The following is a 21,322-nucleotide window of genomic DNA, read 5'->3' as shown; positions in this document are numbered from 1 at the left end:
CAGTAAAAAGCCTGTCCACCCTATTACAGAAGGTGTTTTAATGATAATCTGGTATACGTAAAATGATTTTACACATGCTGTTTGAGTATACACTTCAAAATAGTTCTTGGTAACAAATAGGAACCAGATCAACCAGATTTCTATTCTGACCCAAATTCCCAAATGTGTTGCATCTCTTTTTTAAGCCTCCTTCACAGTTGCTTAATGTCATTTCATCTAATTAATGTTCCCTAGATCTCTGTGACTGCCTATTTAGCACAGTGATACTACACCAAGAAATGAGCAGGATATGTTTTGTAAGTATTAAATTCATGTTAGTAAGAGATGAGCATTTGTTTTAACTAGGGTTTTCACCACTGTATACCATAGTTGTGAAAAGACCTTCTCGGGGAAACAYAGTCCCCGAACTCCTGTAGATTCTTCTGAAGATCTTCATGGTGAGGAATTTATCTGCTGAGGAGTTAGGGAATCACAGTTTCCTAGGAAAATTTTAGTCTTCTCTGATAATTACCCTTTCCTGTTGTTTTCACAGAAACTGATTAACATAAAATGAATGTTTATTTAATAGGACATTGATGTTGGATAAAAGAGACCTTCCTGGTTCAGCTACAGACTTTCTAGATGATGTTATGCAAGTTAAAGGTGCTGCGACTCATATCTTTGTATGTAACACACACATAAATAATTTCATATGCACCCTATCTGTGTGGTAGGGTGGTCTGTGGTGTTTCAGGTTTCAATACCTACTGTCTGCAAGTTGATCACTTGTTATTGACTTGAATCAATATTAATGCCTTGATGAGTAGAAGAAGAGTTAGAAATTATGTGCAGATTTCTTATCTCTACTACTAAATGATTCTTCCTCTATCTAATCAAAGTTCTTAAAGGAACAAGATTTTCTCATAATTGTAGATGGTTCTTCCTCTGTCACTAGTATATAGGTAAGAATAAATATAAGCAAGAGTAATTTATCCACTTTTAACTATGACTACATAGAGTCTATCCAATTTCCACTGTGCAACCTGGGACTGAAAATAGGTAGAATAGTCCATTGATATTCAATGACTGTCACAAATCACCTAACTCCCCTCAATGGGAACATACCCTAAGTAGTTTTAGGCTATGTCATCAGATTTTGTGTGTCTATATGTGTGTCTATGTCATAAACCAATATCTGAACGACATAATACTAGCTTAACAACTATGTTAGTGCCACAGATCCTAGCTTTTGCTGGAAYTGAGCTACCCATTCAGTAGAAAGTTTTTCTTGCTATTGAATTTTAAACAGAAAGAATCAATGCCAGCCCATTCTTGTCTTCTGCTCCGTAAGAGTCTGATGGGCTTTGCTTTCTGCTTTAGAACAGCAGTACATGCTAATTTGGAGCATGACCAAACTAACGAGTTAAAACAACTAAGAGCTSAACTTGCACCAGGAAGAGGGACTGTTATAAAGGCTATCTGACCACATTTCTATAAATAGGATGCAATATGCCTGGTTTCAGAATGACAATTGACATACCTTTGTAAACACAAGGGAGCATATCACCTCAAACATTAGAGTGCTGTGGTACACTGTTTTTGCTTCCGTTCATCTTAATTGAATAGGTCCTATTGACCATGCAGTGTAAAGTGATGGAATCAGCAAAGAAAGGTGAAGACAGAAGGTGCCAGTGAAAAGAAGATTCACTAGCAGCCCTCAAGGTGCAATTTTTCTATTACTCAAAGGATGCTGTGGCAGACGTCATTTAGTCAGTGCCATTTTGCTCAACTGATCCTGCTTGAGACTGACTGAAAGAAAATATCTGTAAGGCAAAAGAGTAATCCAGCTTCCAAAACTACTCACATTTCTGTTTATTTGTCCAAGACAGCCACCTTATCCCAGCATATAAGTAAGACTGAAGTTTAGGAGTAGTGTACTTCTCCTTTTGAAACTGTRCCACCTTACTTCTCTTATAAGCAGGCATGGGATGAAGTATAGTATCAATATTATTCACAATTTCTCTTGCTGAAATGGAATCAATGGCTTGAATTCTGATCTGCTACCATATGTACCATATTCTCTCTGCTACCATATGTATGTACCATACAACACTGTTTTAGCATCACATGGAATTAATGAATGAATAAATTCCACMGCTTATTTAAGGCATGCTCAATTAGGTAAACCATAGCTCTATCACTTGCTCAAAAGCATGTGYATAAAATCGATCATTTCCAGTGGAGAAGCTGTAACCCTCTTAATGTTTCTATTATATTTCCCCTAACAGAGATGCCTCTCCACTATCAGAGCAGAATAAAAAGGACTTAGTATAAATTATTCTTTGTATTTTAGTTTCTTTTCTTCACTGTCAATAGTATGACATCCAATTACCCTTCATGTCACTGTGTGACTACATTTTTTTGTGAATAACCATTTTTAAACCTTCTATTGACAGAAAAGGAGAAATAAGTTTTCCTTCAAAGAAATCAAACACAATTAGATCAATGACTTTTGTTCACAAATCCAATAATTTAAATTTTAAAATCCAAAGCCCTCATGGCTGTACTTAATTCTACTTTGGAGATGGAATTTCAGTGTTTAACTTTCTTCAATGTAAGGAAAAATTCCAGGCATACTGATTTTTTTTTCTTTTAGTATTTCATCGTAACTCTTAACTATTGCGAAACAGGGAGACAAGAAACACATTTCAGAACCATCCAGTTGAGACAGCATGTAGTTAAGTATCCCTGAAAAAGCGTGTCTTAATGCTGCAAAGATGTAAGTATGTGCTAGAATATATGCATGAATAGCCCCATGTGTAAAGTTAATTGCCTAAATCAGCACATAATGATGAATCAGTACATGCATGATGATGCAGTGTACAAATACACTAAAGTGATTACACGGGCAAAGACTGCATCTTTTCATTTTAAAAAAGATAATGATGAGAATATTACATTTCCTTCCTGCCTTCTTTGAAAGAGTGCAAAACAGAGATAACTTGCACAGCTCCTTCTGGACAGTGTTATTAACTGTTAGCAAGGTCTTGCTGAGCTTTTCRCCTCTCTGCAGTCTGCGGATTAGAAAGCAGGCACCAAGAGCATCTCCTCTTAGGTCACTGGACTCCAGTTTTATATCCCTCTTCTAATAACAGTCATATCAAGTAATCTCCATCTAGGACACATTTTTCACAAGGTCTCTTTCCCCCATCTTGCTGACAGCTTATTATGACTGAAGTGGAAATGTTACATAAAACAAGCTGTTTATGGAAATCTTACTTCTGTCACATGAGTTCTATCCTGATATGCATGTGCTCTATCTAGCTGCAAGTATTAAACATATTAATTATATCTGTCATTATACAATTTCCCTCTCTTATCACCACTGTTTTTTATAGTTCTGGTAAAATACTCTGAGCAGGAAAATCATCGCACCTTAACGCACTCCAACATTTATAGCAATCTGACATAATAAGGATACTGTCATTGCAGAAACACCTTCCTACGTCCATGTGGGTACTTGAAAATCTGTGCTTTCTCCATCCTCCCACATAAATATAGTAACTTAGGAACTTTTGTGCTGTGCCTTGATTTTTAATGATAAGAGATGTCAGGTACCACTTAAAACATAAGAGATGAAAATAGGGGACAATTTAGCTTTAACTGCAACACAGTTTTTCTTTAGATGTAAAATAGTCACCCGTTCTGCTTCTGTGAATGGAGAAAAGTGTGAAAAAAATATGAAGCAGGCAAAGGTTTGAGCTGGCAAATGRTTAGATCCTTAGTATGGTTAAGTACATAAGTACCCCTTTATTCATTCTTACACCTACAGAAGATAAGGAACTTAGCAGGGTAGACTTTGACACCAATGTAACTCCACTCAAACAATGAAATATGCAGGATTTCTAGAAATGAGATCTAGACCCTGGCCTTTAATGGTAGGCCTAATTTACTCCAGCATATATAATAGACATATGTAGATTCTTCACTTACATTTTAGCATCCTATATCTTCTCATTACTGTAGTTTAATGGCTGTCTTCTCCAGACATAAGACAAAGGTTTGGGGACCTGAAAAAATAAGTTTGGGTTTGGTCAGGGCCCTGATGATTTCATGCTCTAAACTCCAAATTGTGCCATAAAAAAAAAAAAAAAAAAAAAGAATTAAAAAAAAAAAAGACAAGTCAACAAGTCCAGATTGCTTGTCTGGATTCTGATGTCTGTGTGTGTGCAGGGTTTCCATACAGGAAGATAATTCTAGATTTCTCCATACAAGGAAAAATTTCATACATGTTAGATTTAGAATATAAAATTAGAACATAGCTGGAAAAAATCAGCTACACCTTGCAGGGTGTTGGTGGCTTTGAATCATGARCTAGACCATGCCCTGCTATTAATAAAACTGTTTGAGAGTTGATGATCCATATTTAGGAAACCATGGTACTAGACTGAATGTTTATGGGTTGCCATATTGTGCAGCAGTTGTCCATTGTTAAATTGCTGTCAGGGTGCCCAAGCATCCCCTGTACCCCTGCCACAGAATTAAAGATTAGTACCAAAAGAATCCAGTATGGTGCGAGTGGCAATTCTGCATTTCTTTGTTACTGTATTTTGTTGTGTTGCTCATTTTGCTGGGCTGATATAGTTCTGGCTGGTGTTGGTGCAATCAGAATGGCTACAGGAGCTGCCTATCTGAGCAATCGCATTGTGGAAGAGCAGGCATGATAGACTCCAGCTCTTTCGCTAATGCAGGAGAAGGATGGACTTCCTCATGTGTTTTGACAGCAGCACATGGGAGAAGGGAGGTCTCCTCACCCCCCACAAAGGGGGCTCACTTTTTACCTGTCTTGGCAGCAGACAGTGTCCCCTGGCAGCAGMCAGGCCCCTGGCAGCAGCCAGGCAGCACCAGTGTCCCCTTCCTGCAGCCAGCCCGGTCTCAATGTGAGAGCTGGGGGCAGGAGGGAGGAGGGCYGGAGGAAGGTGCTGTGCCTTGTGGCTCTGAGGCGGAGCTGCCGTGGCGCCTCGCCTGTGCATTGGGTCTAGATCTATACATAAATATAGCTGGAGTGGGCTTGCCACATTCCTCTCTCCCACTCCCCCCACCCCCAACCCAGGAAGAGAGAGAGGAGGAAGGGGGAAGGAAATAATAATAATAATAATAATAATAAAGAAAAAGGAAGAAGACGAAGAAGAAAGAAGAAAAAAACCCCAGTGAGGTCATTCCAATGCAGGCGCGGGAGGCGAGCAGGCAAGGTCGCCCTTCGCGGAGGAGGCGCAGCCGCTGAGCGGAGCGCGGCGCTGCAGCCGCCTGCGCCGGCCGCGCTGTCCCCGCGCGGCGGCACCTTGGAGAGCTCCGCGCTCGGCGCCCCGCGCTCGGCGCCGCGGCYCCGGCAGCGCCCGCCGCCCGCCGATGCGGCGCCGCGCCCCGGCTGCCGGCGGAGGAAGAAAAGTTTGGGGGCGACTTGGGGCGTCGCGAGCGCCGGAGGAGAAGGCGGATGCGCGGTTTCCCCGGCTGATCGGGAAGGAAGGATGACCGAGGAGGATGTGCACCAGCAGCCAGATCATCGGGAGCCTCCTGGTGCTCTCCGTGCTGGAGATAGGGTTAGGGGTGTCCAGCGTGGCCGTGGGGGCGGTCAGTTTCAGCCTGGTCCTCACAGAGCATAAACCGCAGCTGGGAGACTCTTCTCCGGTATGGAGCGGGGTGTGTGTACGTTAGCCATTTCACTCTCTCTTTAACTCTTTATGGTGATGATCAGCTCGTGCTAAGGCATCCCCTCCCTTCCCTCCGCGMGTGCATGCTGTGCCGGGAGCCGCACCAGGTCCATTTCCGATGTGCATGGGGTAGAGTTTGCATCCTCGTGGGGAGGGAGAGCTGTGTGTGTGTTGGGGCGGGAGGACCCTTCTCTTCTCCCTCCTTTTCTCGATTTTGCTGTAAACAATTGAACTTTCTGCGAACCAGTTCCCTCACCTGGGGAAGCCTGGTGCCTTGAGTGTTTCCAGTATTAAGGAGCTCGGGCCGTAGCCTGCAGTCCTTGAATTGATTATGAGTTTTGCTTTTAAAAACAACAGCCTTGTCCCTTATGACAAGACTGTCAAAAGGTGCTTCAAATAATGCCAAGGACAAGCTGAGTTCTGAGCTCTGTGGAGGAAAGAGAGGAAATGGTCAGGGAYGGGAAAGATATGTTCTCATGATCTAGGAACCATGAGCTTCCAGTAAATTGACCAGAAAAATCGAACATCAATAGTGGGTTAACAGAAGAACTGTTCTGATCATAGAGACCAGATGGTCATAGAGATCATTTTTCACTTCTCAAAATCTTTTTTTTTTTCAGTTCAATATACACATGTTTCTAGGAAGTATTTTCCTCCAAATATTTATCTATATTCTTGAAACAAGTAGTAGGAAATACTGAATATTCAGTCTAAACATGAGTGGGCATTTTTGAACTCTAAAGCTGTTTTGGTCAGCTTGGATTATACAGCAGAATTTCTAAAATTATTGACAAATGTAGTGTCATAAGTATTTGTGGCAGTATATAAAATACAGGCATAATTCTGCACTGCAGAACAGGTAGGTAAGATAAGACAACAAAGACAAAATAATACAGGACTCTGGCCAAGAGATAATGAAGCTATCAAAATCACTTCTAAGAAGTGAGCTTTATGGTGATTGCTGATGAAGAAAAAAAGATTACTCAAAAAAACCCCRTATGTCTATCTGAAGGTACTATCCTGCATTTCACTGAAATCCAAGTTCTGACTATTCAGTGATACTAGTATTTTATCTTGCAATTTCATTTTGTGACAGTGCTATCACAGCTGACACCATCTCATGACACTGCATATTTCTTGCACAACTGCCCCATTCATTCTTGTCATTTCTGTTTGCCTTGGAGTTCSTACTAAATAGTCACAGATTAAGATCCTATAACATTAGATGTTGGCTCCGAGGATCTTATAATCAGTGTATAGCACAAGGTACAAAAGAAGGATAAAAGGAAGTGAGAGAGCATAAAGAAACAACACACTAAAACTGGTTCGTATAACAGGTGGTTCATCAACACATCAGCAGACTGATTGATTTAAGCTTTTTTTTTTTTTTTTTTTTTTGGAAAGTTTTAGAGAGGAACAAGACAGAGGACAATGAAATGATTTTGCAGATGTTTACAGGAAATTGTCTCCCAAGTGTGAGGGCAAAAGCACCGCAGGAAACCCAAAGGGTCTCGTTTGGTTATGTAACAGGTAGGTGAAGRATGCCTGCACCCAGAGCCAGCCAGAGGCAGGAATCATCTGCTAGAAACAGCAAACCACGGCAGAGAGAAGCTGCAAAGCAGCTGGAAAGTGAAAGCAAGCTGCTTATGTTTCATGCAGAAGAGCAGATGGGAAATCACACAGCTATACAGAGTTGGGTGACATGGCTATAAGTGCTTACTTATTTTGCCTTGAACTAGAGATCTTTGGCCAAAATGGTCACAATTACACTACCTCTTTGTATCTCTCCAGCAAGTCAGGTAGTCTATTAGACTGTATTCTTAGGCCCTAGAAGGCCAGTAGGTCAGAGAGGGCAAGTAAAGSCAAGTACTGTTCTCCAAGGAGGTTTAGGGCCATGGGTAACTAGACTCAAATTAAAATAACCTAAACTCACGTAATCTTCACAATTGTAATGATGTAAAAGTGTCACAAACCTTTTTATGCCCACTGGATCTTACACTGGGCTCATACTGGCTGCATTAAAGCACTAAAGGATAGGTCTTGCACAAGGCAGGTTTTTTTTTTTTTTTTTTTTTTCCCCCGAATCACAGCCGTTGAATCAAGGTTTTCCCTTGAGAAATGAATGAGAAAAAGAAAATGACCTTAAACGAGAAACTACTACTCTGACAAGCCAAGATATAAAGCAGAAAAGTCCAGCAATGCCTTGTCTCCTCTAGTAATTTATGTAGAATGGACTGAAAACTTTTGACCTTGTTCTGTCCTTACTTACATGGGTGGAACTCAGCAGAAGCCCAAGTTCATAAGGAAATAGATGAAGATAGCATCACCATGGAAACCTTAAGCTCAATTCTCCCATCTTAAAATCATGCACTACTTGTGTCCCTATGATGTGTCCATTTGAAGCACATTAGCTTTCTTATTAAAAGAAATAGTTGTTCTTTTTGTTCACAGGTTCCATTCAAGCAAATAATTTACCAAGACACCTAACTTTAAGCATGTGAAACTCACCCATGGGATTGGGGATGCAAGTGAAGCTAAGCATGGGCTGAAGTGCTCTCATCATTGCACGCTTTGCATTATGTATGAGCAAGCAAGGGAAAATAGAATAGACAAGAGTGSGGAAGTGTAAAGCCTAGAGAATGTCTACATCAAAAATGCATGGAAATTGGGRAAGCAGATTCTAAATTTGTTGTTCTCACTGAGGTTGACCTGGACTGGGGTAGTAAGTTACTTAATAGCCAGAAGAAAACAAGTAAAGGTGTCATGCATTTCTCAAATTATCTTGTGTAAGTGGAGATGGCTTTCTAATTATTTTACGTTATATCCAATCTGTTCTTTTAAAAACAGGCCACAGCCTATTCTATATTAAAAAGTAAATTAATCCCCAAAATACTAAGATGATTGTTATTGATTTCTAGTTTTTATTTATGTTTACTATGATTGCGTTGATATAATCTGCTTCACTGGCTCAACTTCGTATCTCCCAGTAAACCAGAAATCAAGATTTATTTCTGAAGTCCACCATTCCAATCAATTATATGATGTGCTACAGTATGTATTTAACCAAAGAGCCTGGCCTGCTGAACCATTAACACCACAATACCAACATAACAAGAGTGACAGCAAAGGCTTTTGCTCAAATTAAAAAAAAATAATAAAAATAAATAAAACAGAAGATAATAAAAAAGCATTTTTTTAGATTTTGATTTTAAAAGATTTTTTAAAATTGTTGAATTATCTCCATCCAAGGCACAATATCATGATTGCACCAGTATCATTATGATTTGTGAATGGATACTTACACACATGAAAATATATATGGCCTTAATCCTTAATGTGCAGAAGTGAACAAGCCCTTCTTATAAATAAGAYTCTCAGACACAGATGAGAAAGAAAAAAATACATCTATAGTCAAATGTCTTATTTATCTTCATTTACAAGGAAGATATACATGATTGCTCACTTGCTATGCAGCTCAAGACCAATAGTTTCTTCCTTCACGAAGACAAATATCTAAATGTATCAAAGTGATATGCATTCTTTAGATGTTGGTCTGGCTGGCTATAGAGGCATAGTTATTATTTCTATGATTTGTGATTGTAGCATGGTGGAAATCTGCCTGTCCATCAGAAATCTGCATTTATAGTTTGGCTACAGTTTGCCATATAGTTTGGCTACAGTTTGGCTACATTTTCTCTGAGTTGGCACTTAAAATACTTGATTTCAATGACTGTTTCTTCCAGGATTTGAAGGTTCAGTCTGTATGGAAGTTTTCCAGACCAAGAATATAATTTTGGATTATTGAATCAATGTTGGTGGTCTAAAATTTTAAAACATTAATTTTTGCAGCATCTACTTATTACTGCTGCCAAGTTTCTTTTGGCAAAGAACAGTCAAACTATTTTCAAAAGAATACTAAAATTTCACATTATTGTTTAGCATGTGGACAAAACACAGATGTGATCACACTTCATTTTAACATGTGCATTGCATTTTCATCAAACTGACCATATTTCTAGCTGGCCTGATGAAATGAACCACAGCACTGTTGCTTAGTTTGGTGGAAGCTAGAGAGAGCTCTGTACCTATAGAGCAGAAAGGAGGAAAAAAAGTGGGAATCTGGTCAATTCACACCAGCTGAGGATCTGCCTTTCGGTATTGAGCAGGTTTTCTTCATCACTCAGGCCCTCCAGAGAGAAAGACTAATTTGGAAGATGGACTATCCAAGGGGACTTCTAGTGCTTGACTTTTAGTTAAGAGGATTTGCTGACTATAGACTGCATTTAAGCATCAGCTGAGCTAAGGCTTTTGTTAGACTGCAGGAAACGATTTTTAATTTCATATTTTTTTTTTAAAAAAGGGGTCATGCTCTAAATGAAATATTTGATTCAATAGAATTACATAGAGCATCATGTGCTATTCTGGGTAGGTGTCTTCTGTGCTGTGCAAGATTTTGAGTGTTTAGCCAGCATTTATTTTTAATTGCTGATGGCAGGTAGACATTCAGATCCAGGTGTATTTAATAAAGCATGTGTGAAGGCCTGGAATGAATTGAAAGGAAACACTGATCACAGGAACTGAGTGGAATTTAAGCTGTCTAAATCTGGGTTTGAACCTAGCAAGTCAGGGGAAACTGTAGCCCCAAATGAGGTGATATGGCCACACAGTCCATTTCTAGGTCAAAATACTAGTTCACTTCCAACACGTTATAGCACAGCACTTTTYTCAGAAAAGCACTGGCACCCTCTCAGCATGACAGATTTGGTGGCACAGAAGGGTGGGCTGTGACACCCTTGTATCTTGTGGTTCTGGATCTGGAGGACTTGAAGACAGCTAGATGGTCGTGTCTTCACAAGCAAAGCAGCACCRTTAGTTTTTCTTTCTGTCCTTCTTTTACAAAGATTATTGTGTTTCACTTTGGAGGTAAAAGGGAAAGCTACTGTCCAGATTCACTCTTTGCTTGTCACCATTTCTCTAGTTCCATGCTTTTGTTTCCCTGACTAGATTTTGTGCCCTTTATACTTGCACTTAGAAGGYTGAATCCTTGTCCTGAAATGCTGTGTCGAAGAAAAGTTACAATTAGACACATCTCTGCTCAGCCCTTTAGGGATATTAGCATTTTTCTCGTTTGGATGGAGCTGAAGCAACATCACTGGACAAGACTTATTTCAGACTCCAGAATCTTCTCTCTCTTCCCTTAAAGCTGTATATTCTTATTGTMTAACTCAGGTTTCATGGATTGGTGCCCAATAAGAGTAGATAAAGTTGAAGCTATTGATCTGTGTCAATGTTTAATTCACTTGCAGGAGACTATTTCAGTAGCTAKGATATGCTTGCCTTTTTATTGTGCTATATTCCAGCTCATATTTGGAAAGATCCTCTTTCTTGTATTTCCTCAGACATTTATGGAGGGCTAGAGGGCTTTCCATGCAGTGTATATAGTTTGGGCTACATACACAGTCTGTGTCACGAAAAATAACTGGAGGTCAAACAGTCCTTGCAGAAAACCAAGCAGGACTCCGCAATCTCTTCAGGCTCTCAAGAAAAATTTTCCATACACAATTCTCATTTTTTTTTCAAGGGATTTGCCATTTCTTTTGTCTCTTCAAAACAGAAGAAAGGTTATCTAGGTTCAAGATAAAAAATAAAAGCAATTCCTTTTCTTCTGCACGATGGATACAAACAAATCTTTGATTCCCTGTAAATATAACTAAAATCATACTTTTATTCTTTTTATTCTTCTTTTAACCTTTTCAGACTCTAACTAAGAAAGTCCACTTTCTCTAGGATTAAGAAAATAAAGTACTTTGTTTCAGGAAACATGAACTAGGACTGTATCCAAACCACAGAACTTGAACTCAAATAGAGATTTTAGGCCTCCTCACCCCAGATTTCTGTAGGTTTAGAACTGAGGTTTTGTTCCAAATATATATTTAATACAAAATTCATTCAAGCAGCCTAAAAATAAACAATCTCCTTTTCTGGAAGGTCTTTGGTTCAACAGACCGAGAGGGAGATTTTCAAATGTGCACATGGAAAGCAAAAACAGAGGCAATGCAAATCACACAGGCTCCACAGCTAAACAGGCAGTCCTGCATCACTCTGCAACCACGCTAGAGCTAATAGAAGGGCTCTAACTCCACTCTGGCCCCAGAAAATCCTCCCCGAGAGGGACATAGAAGCACTCACAGCCCACCGTGTCTCCTGAGGAGACTATGTAGCTTTTGTGCTTTGAACTGTCTTTCCTTAGATCTTCTACTGATCTACCCATTCTAAAGATCTATACTCAGGAGAGGTACATACATATGATATATTCATTCCTCATATCTTCTGCTAGTCTTGACGTGAAATTTGGTAGATGATAGTAAGTAAGATTAAGTCTGAAACCAGAACCAGCCCTAGACAATTATGTACTTGATTAAATTTTTGCATGGTAACTTCAGTTATATTCCTCCGACACTTTAATGTTTATTAAAAATAAAAAAAAAAAAAGGCTTTCAGCTCTGAAGGTGAATTATTAGAATCACTACTCTGGAAATGTAGAACATTGCCTTTTTTACAGTAGTCGAGGAACACTTGTTACAAGCTGAAATTATCTTTGATGGTATCTTCCAGACATTTTCTATGAGCTTTCTGTAACTCAGAAATTTCCTTTCTTTTTACAATTATTTTTTCTTTTACTCTCATTCAATCACTACAGAGAATTGGCATTATTTAGTTTGCTTTATCAAGTCAGAATGAATAAGCCTTAATGATGTCTCGAACAAAGAATTGTTTGAGGTTTCTGCATTAGCGCTGAGAAAGACAAAACACTACATGTGAAAATCTGAAATATGCCTTAAATTGAAGTCAATTTGCAATGACAGAGATTTCAGTGCAACTCCAAAATTTCACATAAAGCCTGAGTAAACACTTACAAGGCAGATGCATTCGTTATGAGCTGGCCTCCACTGCCTGTGGGATGAAAGGGGCAGAAGGAACTGCTCCCATTTGCTTTTGACAACCTCTACAGGTAACTTCGTGATGATCTCATAGCTGTTACCTATAGTATGGTGTATCTCCTGATTCATTCAGGACCACGGTCTACGTCACACAATCCTTCCCATTAACAGACTAGCATGAAGCTTATATTACGTGCTTAGTATTGAGGTAGAGAACATGAAAAATTTAGTAATGCTAATTGTGGGCTACTGATTCAATGGGCTAAATTCTGAGCAAAAATACGTTGCCTCAAGGCTTATACCTAGCTACCTGCAGGAACTCTTTGGGGTTTGGGAGAAGGTAAATGAACTATATATATTAAAATCACACCTCAACTGAAATATTGAAATTGCAGAATTTTGGAGCGTCAATGAGATGCATATGCAATATATTACATGCATCCTAAATGATGTATAGAAATTGCCTATTTTTAATTCACCATTTATGTAATAGCTCTGTGATTTAATCCTAAATCAAGATCAAGCAAAGCTTTTTGCTAGAAATTCCCCTGAAAAAAAAAAAAAAAAACCATAAAAAAGGTTTTAAAACTATATAATTATCTCCCATAAGGGTATAGGGTTATCTTTACTAAAAATAAATAGCATAGCTTTTTCAATAGAGGTGTTCATGAGGTATCAAAGAAACCTTCTCATTGTATTCCAAATACCTGCAGAAGGCCTTTTACTTTCAAACAATTCCTGTAGTTCATACCATGATGGCTCCCTTAGGAAGTGTTCACTGTTTCCCTCATGAAACTTTTTTAGTAGGAGGAAAAACAGACATCAGAGGAAGCTATTGGTCATTGACACAGGTGAAGCAGACTAAATTAAAAAGTATTAACACATGTTTGTATCAGCTGATAGAGAGTGCTTTTATTTTGGTTAATCAATTTTTGCCCAATGGTAAGCGCACAGCTGTCAGATCAATTTGTGAAAGAAAACCATTTAAAAAAAAAAAAAAAAAAAAAAAAAAAAAGGAGGAAAGGATCCTTCATGCTATGTCTTGCACAGTGGGCTATGCAGAATCTGAAACAGCTTGTTCTGCATGGTCATTTCAGCCATGTTAACAGATGTGCTCTATGTTTGCACTTGCATCCATGTAGGTTACTGAATTGTATTCTTGGACAGAGCTTCTGTGTCTTGATGACAATCTATGTGGTTCACACTGCAGGATAAGACTAATAAATGTCTCAGCTAAACGTGAAAATAACAGAAATGTGATATGGATCACTGACCACCATCTTGCTAAAATTCCTTTCTCAGCAAAAGATGGATCAGGCATCTTTTGCTGGTAACATTTTTTATGTTTGTTTATACAAGCAGCTTAAAAGCAGGCCTTCTTTTATTTTGTATTTTATGAGTAATCATCTTTAAGCTGACTTTGCATTCCATTTTTTTTTCTCAGATAAGTGTTTATGGCTGAGTTATAACTTTCTGAAATATAAGGTTTATAATAAAAATGCTGTCACAACTATAGCAATTGCCTAACCTACAACAACACAGCAGGATTTAAACTCAAAAACTTAAACAATGAATTTTTTTTTTCTTTGCAGTTTCTGCTTTGCGGCATATGCGGAATACTATGCGCCAAAAAAAAATCTGGACTTGTCGTAAGTTTTTCCACTATATACATATCTAACACAAATATTTGAAAGGCAAACAATATAACTTGAACTTAGGACTTACTGTGTCCAAATGTGATAAAAAGCCAGTGAAAATTGCAAGGCAATTTGGTTAAACGAGCAAAACAAGGTATGACAAGTCAAGAGAAAGATTGCCAGTCGCTTCAGTGAATTGTACCTTCTTTTCTTTAAGTGAGCCCATTTCTGTAAAGTGTGGCAGGACTGTGCTGCTACTTCAATGAGGTTGCTGACCAAGTTTCATTTTCAACATTGTAACTGATTACTGTTTTTAATATGAAGACTTTTTTTGCAATCAACTATGACTAAATCATTTTTTAAAAGATAGCAGATATCTTCTGGTTTTTATAAGAAGCAGAAGTACATTAATTTTTCTAACTAAATCAAAATGTTATTACGCAAAAAACAACTGTGGACAATCTACCTGTATATCAAAAATGTATTTGCACTGTAAATGATAAAGTCTAGTTGCAGATTTCTGTCAGCTTGGTAATCCTGCCATACACATGGAGGCCATGTAAAATTGGTATCTCTCAGATTCTTTTTGAACATCAATGAACTATTCCAAACTCCATTATAATGATATTCTCATATCTTAAATGGAGGGGAACATAGAGTTTCTAATAACTCTCTGTTCCAGTGGCATCATAGAACAGTCATTTCCCCTCAGCCTGCCAAATACTGTTTCACTGACACCTTCTTGATGAAATTCATAACCTACCTGGATACAGAAGTGGTCTACTGGATACCTGTGATCTGTGAGGCTCCACAATTTTTTCTACCGCAGCACATGAGCAGATATATAAAACCATATTGAGTTACATCAAATGTCTGCCTAGATTAACACCTGACAGGCCAGCAGCATCTGGGAAAGTAAAAAGGGCAAATATTTCACAGTATGTCAATGAGGTCCAAAAGCCTTTGGCCTTGAGTGAGTTACTCAAAGGCATCCTGAACTAGAGATGGCATCTTCATGTTCAAAGTGATAGGAGATCTTTAAATAAGTCTCATTAATGGTAGCCTTTTGCACATCCTTCAAAGGTTCACAGAAACATTTTAGTTAAATAAAAAAGACATAGTCACCACACTGACTCACTGTAGAGCTGCATTGTTTGTTGTTTCCGTTGCATCTTTATCCAGTGCATTCAACTTGAACAAATATGAAGTCCTCACAAAAGCTACCTCCAGAATGCTGCCTGGCTGAGCAATGCAGAACTGAATAACAGGGACAGTCAGGTGATACACAAAGTAAGGGAGATTCAGTGCAAATCCATGAGGCATTCACTTCTGAGGAGTGGTGAGAAACTGCACAACAGAAATCATGAAATAGAAAACTATGACACATTCTGCCATATTAGTGTGGTGAATGAAAACTAGAGGTCAGAAGATTTGTATCCTAATACAGTCCTTCCATTGACTTGGTTTTAAGCTGGCAAATCATTTTACCTATCTTTATATTTTATTTACCACAGTTCTTAACTTTGTATACCAGAGGGTACAGTATTCCCTTTGAGCTCTAGGGGAGCTGTGGATGGAATTGGTTCCCCCATTCTCTGGGGGAAATGACTGTCTGAAATGCTTTGTGATCCATGATGCTACCAAGATACTGAATTATGGTTAGCCTCTTTTTTTTTATATATGAATATCTCTGAAAAAAAATTATCTGTGACATAACCTCTTTCGTTTTTCCTGACAGATGATACTTTTTTCTGCCTGTTGTATTTGTGGACTAATTGGAGGAATCTTAAATTTTCAATTCCTTCGTGCTCTGACAAAGAAGTCTTCTGCTCTCTACTCTCTGCATCTTGCCTCCATGTCTCTTGCATGCATTGGAATTGGTGGTTGCACCCTTTCTTCATGGCTCACTTGTCGGCTAGCCAGCTATGAACAAAGGCGAATGTTCTCCGAAAGAGAGCATTCATTGCATCACTCCCATGAAATGGCAGAAAAAGTGAGTCGTGTGTGTTTCCTTATTTGTTGTTGTTCTTAAAAAGGTATCATATATGTTAACGTATACAACTGGCAATAAGTGTATTTTCCATCTTATATGAGAGTCTGGGGAATTAAGTGCTGCCGTTCTGTTTGAGCTTTATTATGCTGCATTGTATGAAGCTATTTTTAGGTACTGTGTATTTGCAGTACATTCATTTCAATGAAGTACATCCATTTTCAACATAATTCCATTGTATAGCTATTCAAGGGCTTAGCTGCTAAATATAGCACTTCATAAATAGTGGGAAGCCTTATTAATATGGATTATCATGTATTGTACTGTGAAACAGCACAGAATGCTTTCTGTAACCACATCATTGCATGCTTCCAGAATTTAATCAATTTCTTCCTCTCCCAAGTACTCAGCTTATAAAGCAGGTTATTTAAACATACACGCACACAAAACAGAGTTTGCAAACCTAAATGACTAAACCTAAGCACCTACAGGCATATTTAGACACGTAAATGAAACTGGTCTGATTTGCAGGGACATTGAGCATTAATCACCTTTCTCTGTTAAAAGGAAGCTTATCAAGGTGCTTAGTGCTTAGATGCTCAAATTTAAGGTTACAAAACTAAGAATGTAGGGACAAAAGAATTAATTGAATAGAATTCTTTAAATTGGCTTCTTGGAGTTAGGGATCTGATTCACATTCAAGGAATAAAATGTTCACTAGTATSCTGGGTCTTATGTTTGATCTTGAAGTCCTATGCCTTTCATTTCAGAAATGACTAGAGAAGGGAACAGAAGTCAATCGGACTGCTCATCTAAACTGACATGTTCTAGTCTAAATTATACTTAAGTTCCATGGGCTGTATCATATTTACCGAGCCCTCTAACAGCAGAGTGAGGATTAAGTCATTCAGGCCATAGAATATCTTCAGATTCATGATGTAGATGTGAATAATCCAACAAATAAAAACATTTGGAACTATCCTTTGCTTTCTTATCTGAGACTCCGAGCAGAAATATAGATTGAATTCCCCTTAAAAAAAGAAAGATTTTAAATGATTTTAAAAGTTAAATCATATGGGTTAAGACATTGACATAAAATAGGGTAATAGAATCAAGGGAAGAGAGAGGCTTTTTCATTTCATTTTAAAATGAAGCAGAACAGGCATGGTCTTGTAGACGATGGACTAGGCACTGCTTTCAAGAAGAAAGGCTCGTCTCAACAAAAACAAAGAGGAAGCCCTACTGAGGCAGAAAGAGAAAAAATGCAGAAAAATAAATGGCCTGGGAAGAAAAATCTTTCAAAATACACACACCTGCCATCCTTATCTGGCAGCAGATAACCATGCGAGCAAGTAGCATGCAGCTCTACTTCCTTGCCCATTAATGGGCCAGCTTAAATACTCAGCAATAGAGACTGCCAGATGCCCACTTATCCTATATGATGGACTATGATGCACGTGCAGAGCAACTTTATAGCGTGGGCTCAGTGAACGTGGGATGTACCCCCACAAGTAGTGGACTCACTGCACATATGTTGTAGAATCAAGTATGCACGCACAATTGCTCTCATCTGGGACTTGTTGGACCTACAGTGTTTGACGCTCCTGCTGCTAGTAGGTCTGAGTGCACTAGCTAGACGCATGTCATTAAAAATAACGAAGGCAGCTTAAAAATTGATGTTAAAATAGGACCTAACTAAAAAATAATTTTAAAGTGTTTTATATATACAGCTATTTTGCATATTAATACTAATATACAGCAATATAGACATGTACTGCATGTGCATTTGTTTGTGCTATATTTATCGTGTAATTGTTATATTTACATCAGAGATTGAGGGGTATTGAAATAACCGACCTGCCCAGCTGCCCGGTGGTTCCCCCGACACCAGAGTTACCTCCAAGGTACGCTGAACACTAGGGAGCTGCCATGTTGTTATGTCACTTCAGGAAGTGCCATCTCTGAAAGGAAGTCATAGCTTCAGCTAATCAAAGTTGGCTGATGCTGTGATGTCACTCCAAATCAGGAATGGTGCTTCCAGATGCTGACATAATTCTACGTGGTGAATGCTGCAGTTTGGAAGTAAGTTGAGTATTTAAAATATTCACCCTAGTTATAAACATCCAAATGCTCCTATTTGGATGTCACCACCATTAATTCATGCTGCTTCTAATCTGTGTGCTCCTTCATTTCTTGAATTCAGTATCATTTTAAGCTTGCAATACTTTTATTCTTTAGAGTAGAAATATCAGAGAAGATAAATGTTTTTCAATATTTTCTGAAATTCTGATTACATTCCAATAGCTAATGTCTGCAGAGGATTCAAGTGGTAAAACGGTGAAAAGGAAACTTATACTTTTTGGTCACTCAGTCATGGGTAGCCTTCTGATAGAACATTATTATCAATTTGTAGCTGATTGATTGATGTTAAACAGCTTTACAGGAGTTGTGGGTTCATTCCCCAAATGATTAGTATTTTCAGGCGAGATCCAATAAAGAACTTATTCACCTACAAGTTGGCAGCTGAAGCTCCTAGATCCAGAGCAGGCAGCCCTTGGATCTGGATGCAKAGTCCAATTTTAGGCATGATTGTTACAGTTAAGTACCTGAGGAGAATTAGGCACCGTGCAAAAATATTCAGCTCAAGCACCTGCCAAATAGAAACCTGGGTGACTAAAAATGTTCAACATTCAGTGAGTTAATGTATCTTCTCTTCTCTGAAGTTTATGCTTAATTCAGCATTATTGGCAAGTCCACTTGGTTTGATGACCTAAGGTTTAATTTGTAAAGAAGAGCAGCACACCCCTTTTTTCCAAAAATGTGCAGCAAATAATTAAGTCTTTCTGTCTACTTTAAAAAGTAGATGGTATTAGTTGAGAGAGGAGGCACCAGTGTCTCCCCTTTATGTGAAACTGAGCTATGGTCTTTCCCTCCAGAACTATTTATATAGTAAGTGTTATAGAAAAAAGAGGAGAAAGAGAACTGGCAGACTGTGAATAAGGACTAGGCCCCAGAATTTTTCTTCTGTTATGAAGAACCCAGACACTACCTCCAGCCCAGCGTCAATCTCTTTCTTTCCTTTCCTCCTTTCTCCCTTTTGTTCTTTCTTTCTCATTCTTTCTTGCTTTCTGTCTTTTTTGATTTCCTTGTGTTTATCCAAACAAATCTTACTTTACTGTCTTCATAAAAATGTCAACAAGGAGGATGACAAAAAATCTAGGAAGTGGAAGAAGTGAATTTTAATTTTCTCAGGCAGTGAAGACCTATTAGTTCTCGAGCAAATGTTTTACCAATAATATAACATTGGCAACCCAAATTCACCTACCTGGTTTTGAAAAGAGTAGCTGAAACTGTAATTTTATGTGCATCCATTCCTGGTGGTCTAGTTGGATATACTCTGAGGCCTGTGATTCAACATAAGCAGCAGCACCTTGTTTCTGCATCCTGACTGAATTTGCGTGTGAAATAGGCCAAAGCACACTTGAAATTAGGCAGTTTTGAGCATAATCTCCATGTGGCTTTGCAGCCTTGAAGGTCAAAAGAGTCAGCTGCTAAATTCAGCTGCTAAGTAGGTATTATTTTGGATTGAAATTTGAGACTTACAAAATCTAAATTTAAAAAAAAAAAAGTTTTGTTGTTTCGTTCCGGGTGCCTTAGGATTCTGACTCATGAGCAGGTCAACTTACTTTGGATGACTCATGTGCTAATTGAGTAGCAATTGCTGAACAGCCAAAAAAATGAGGTCTGGCATATTAAAGAAAAACCAAAATCAGTCCCATCCCAAGTCTCCCCTCAGGCATCACAGGCCTTAATTCCTACTTGAATCTAGACCTACCTTCCAAAATGTCTATCTGAGCTAGTATCAAATGACATCTATTTGTAGCAAGTCAGCGAAGGGTTCAGCGTATTTACACTGAATGACCATCTTGTTCCTTTGTAGGTTACCATACAAGTTTGAGTTGAGGCACACTGAGAGGACACCGTGAGAAAACTTACACTGATGCCATCGGTGTTATAGACGTGGTCTGAGAATAACATCCAGCTCATGGACAATCAGTCTAGCAGCTTTCAAATGYACTAAATCTATGCAGGAAAAAAAATGTGATTTCATTATTTTACTGTGAGATTATCAAGCCAATAAAATGTAAACTTGCTCTGAACATATGGCATTCAGTTTGCTAAATATTTATTATACCCTTAGGTAAATAAATATCGAACAACATAAAATAATTTAAAAATACAATTTTAATCAATGTTTTCTACTCTTGTTACAGGAAATGACAGACAACCTAAGCAATGGTGGCCCACATCTGATTTTTAATGGAAGTGTATATTAAGGGATTTTAAAAGTTCCATGGAATGAAGTATTTTTAGGATTTTCTTCAGAAAAAAAATGACTCCAAGAAAATGAGAAAATKGAACTATGTTAGCTTTTATGGCTCAGATATCACATCTGCAAAACAGCACAGTTGAATTTCCCTTTTAGAAACATGTTCAAAATTTGTCTCCTATATATTTTGCGGATATACAATATTTATTCAATTCCTGACTACTCTCTTTTAATTTTTTGTCTGAATAACTTTTCAGAATTGTGATAGTATTTGAGATAGACTTCTCAGATTCGTCTTCTCATGAAGACTCAAAAGCAGAAAAAAAAACAAAAAAAAAAACCATTAAAATGGACCGCATTTAGTCCAATCACAGGATTTCTAAAGAAGAGGGAAGGGGGCAGAGGAAAGATGGCTCAGATGAATGTTTTTCTCCTCTCCAATTAACAGCATCTGGTCTAATATGATGGCTGCAGATCACATGGCATGGTACCAGCAACGCATCTAYACACAGCCTCCTCCCCACATTGCAGTTGCATCCAAGCCCCAGTTTGCTCAGTAGATTGTATCAAAAGAGAGTACAAATTACTCTTTTAAAAGGCTTCCATTTCACATGCAGGGTGTAAATGAACAGTGTGCTGAAAACAACACCAATGTCTTTGTTTTGAAAGACAGAATGCTCTAAGAATGCCATAAATCAAAACCTCAACAATGCCTTGTTGTAAAGAAATTGTAA

The 21,322-nt window shown here is 38.3% G+C and overlaps 1 protein-coding gene across 6 annotated transcripts; it reads left to right on the top strand.

Annotated features, from left to right (window-relative positions):
* Positions 1 to 5,335: 5,335 nt before the first annotated feature.
* TMEM196 (transmembrane protein 196) lies at positions 5,336 to 21,219 on the top strand. Of its 6 annotated transcripts, none has more exons than XM_026045061.1 (5): positions 5,361 to 5,667; positions 14,224 to 14,280; positions 16,007 to 16,261; positions 18,089 to 18,162; positions 20,533 to 21,219. In XM_026045061.1, exons 1-5 carry the CDS (start codon positions 5,521 to 5,523, stop codon positions 20,537 to 20,539), a joined length of 540 nt encoding a protein of 179 aa, XP_025900846.1. In that variant the 5' UTR covers positions 5,361 to 5,520; the 3' UTR covers positions 20,540 to 21,219. The 6 variants fall into 6 exon arrangements, with proteins under 6 accessions (XP_025900853.1, XP_025900846.1, XP_025900824.1 ...); XM_026045039.1 differs by having other exon boundaries at positions 5,367 to 5,685; XM_026045046.1 differs by having other exon boundaries at positions 5,455 to 5,679.
* Positions 21,220 to 21,322: the final 103 nt, after the last annotated feature.

Source organism: Nothoprocta perdicaria, unplaced genomic scaffold, assembly GCF_003342845.1.
Source record: "Nothoprocta perdicaria isolate Ctin4 unplaced genomic scaffold, notPer1 scaffold_106, whole genome shotgun sequence".
Taxonomy (NCBI): Eukaryota; Metazoa; Chordata; class Aves; order Tinamiformes; family Tinamidae; genus Nothoprocta; species Nothoprocta perdicaria.
Note: the sequence above shows the minus strand (reverse complement) of the source record. Positions and strands in the feature narration are given on the sequence as shown.

Excerpts from the sequence above, each read along its gene's own strand:
- TMEM196 (XM_026045039.1), top strand. The coding sequence starts at position 5,521 with ATGTGCACCAGCAGCCAGATCATCGGGAGCCTCCTGGTGCTCTCCGTG. Across the intron at positions 14,281-16,006 it reads AAAAAAAATCTGGACTTGTC|ATGATACTTTTTTCTGCCTG; the intron begins GTAAGTTTTTCC and ends TTTTCCTGACAG. Across the intron at positions 16,262-18,088 it reads CCCATGAAATGGCAGAAAAA|AGATTGAGGGGTATTGAAAT; the intron begins GTGAGTCGTGTG and ends TATTTACATCAG.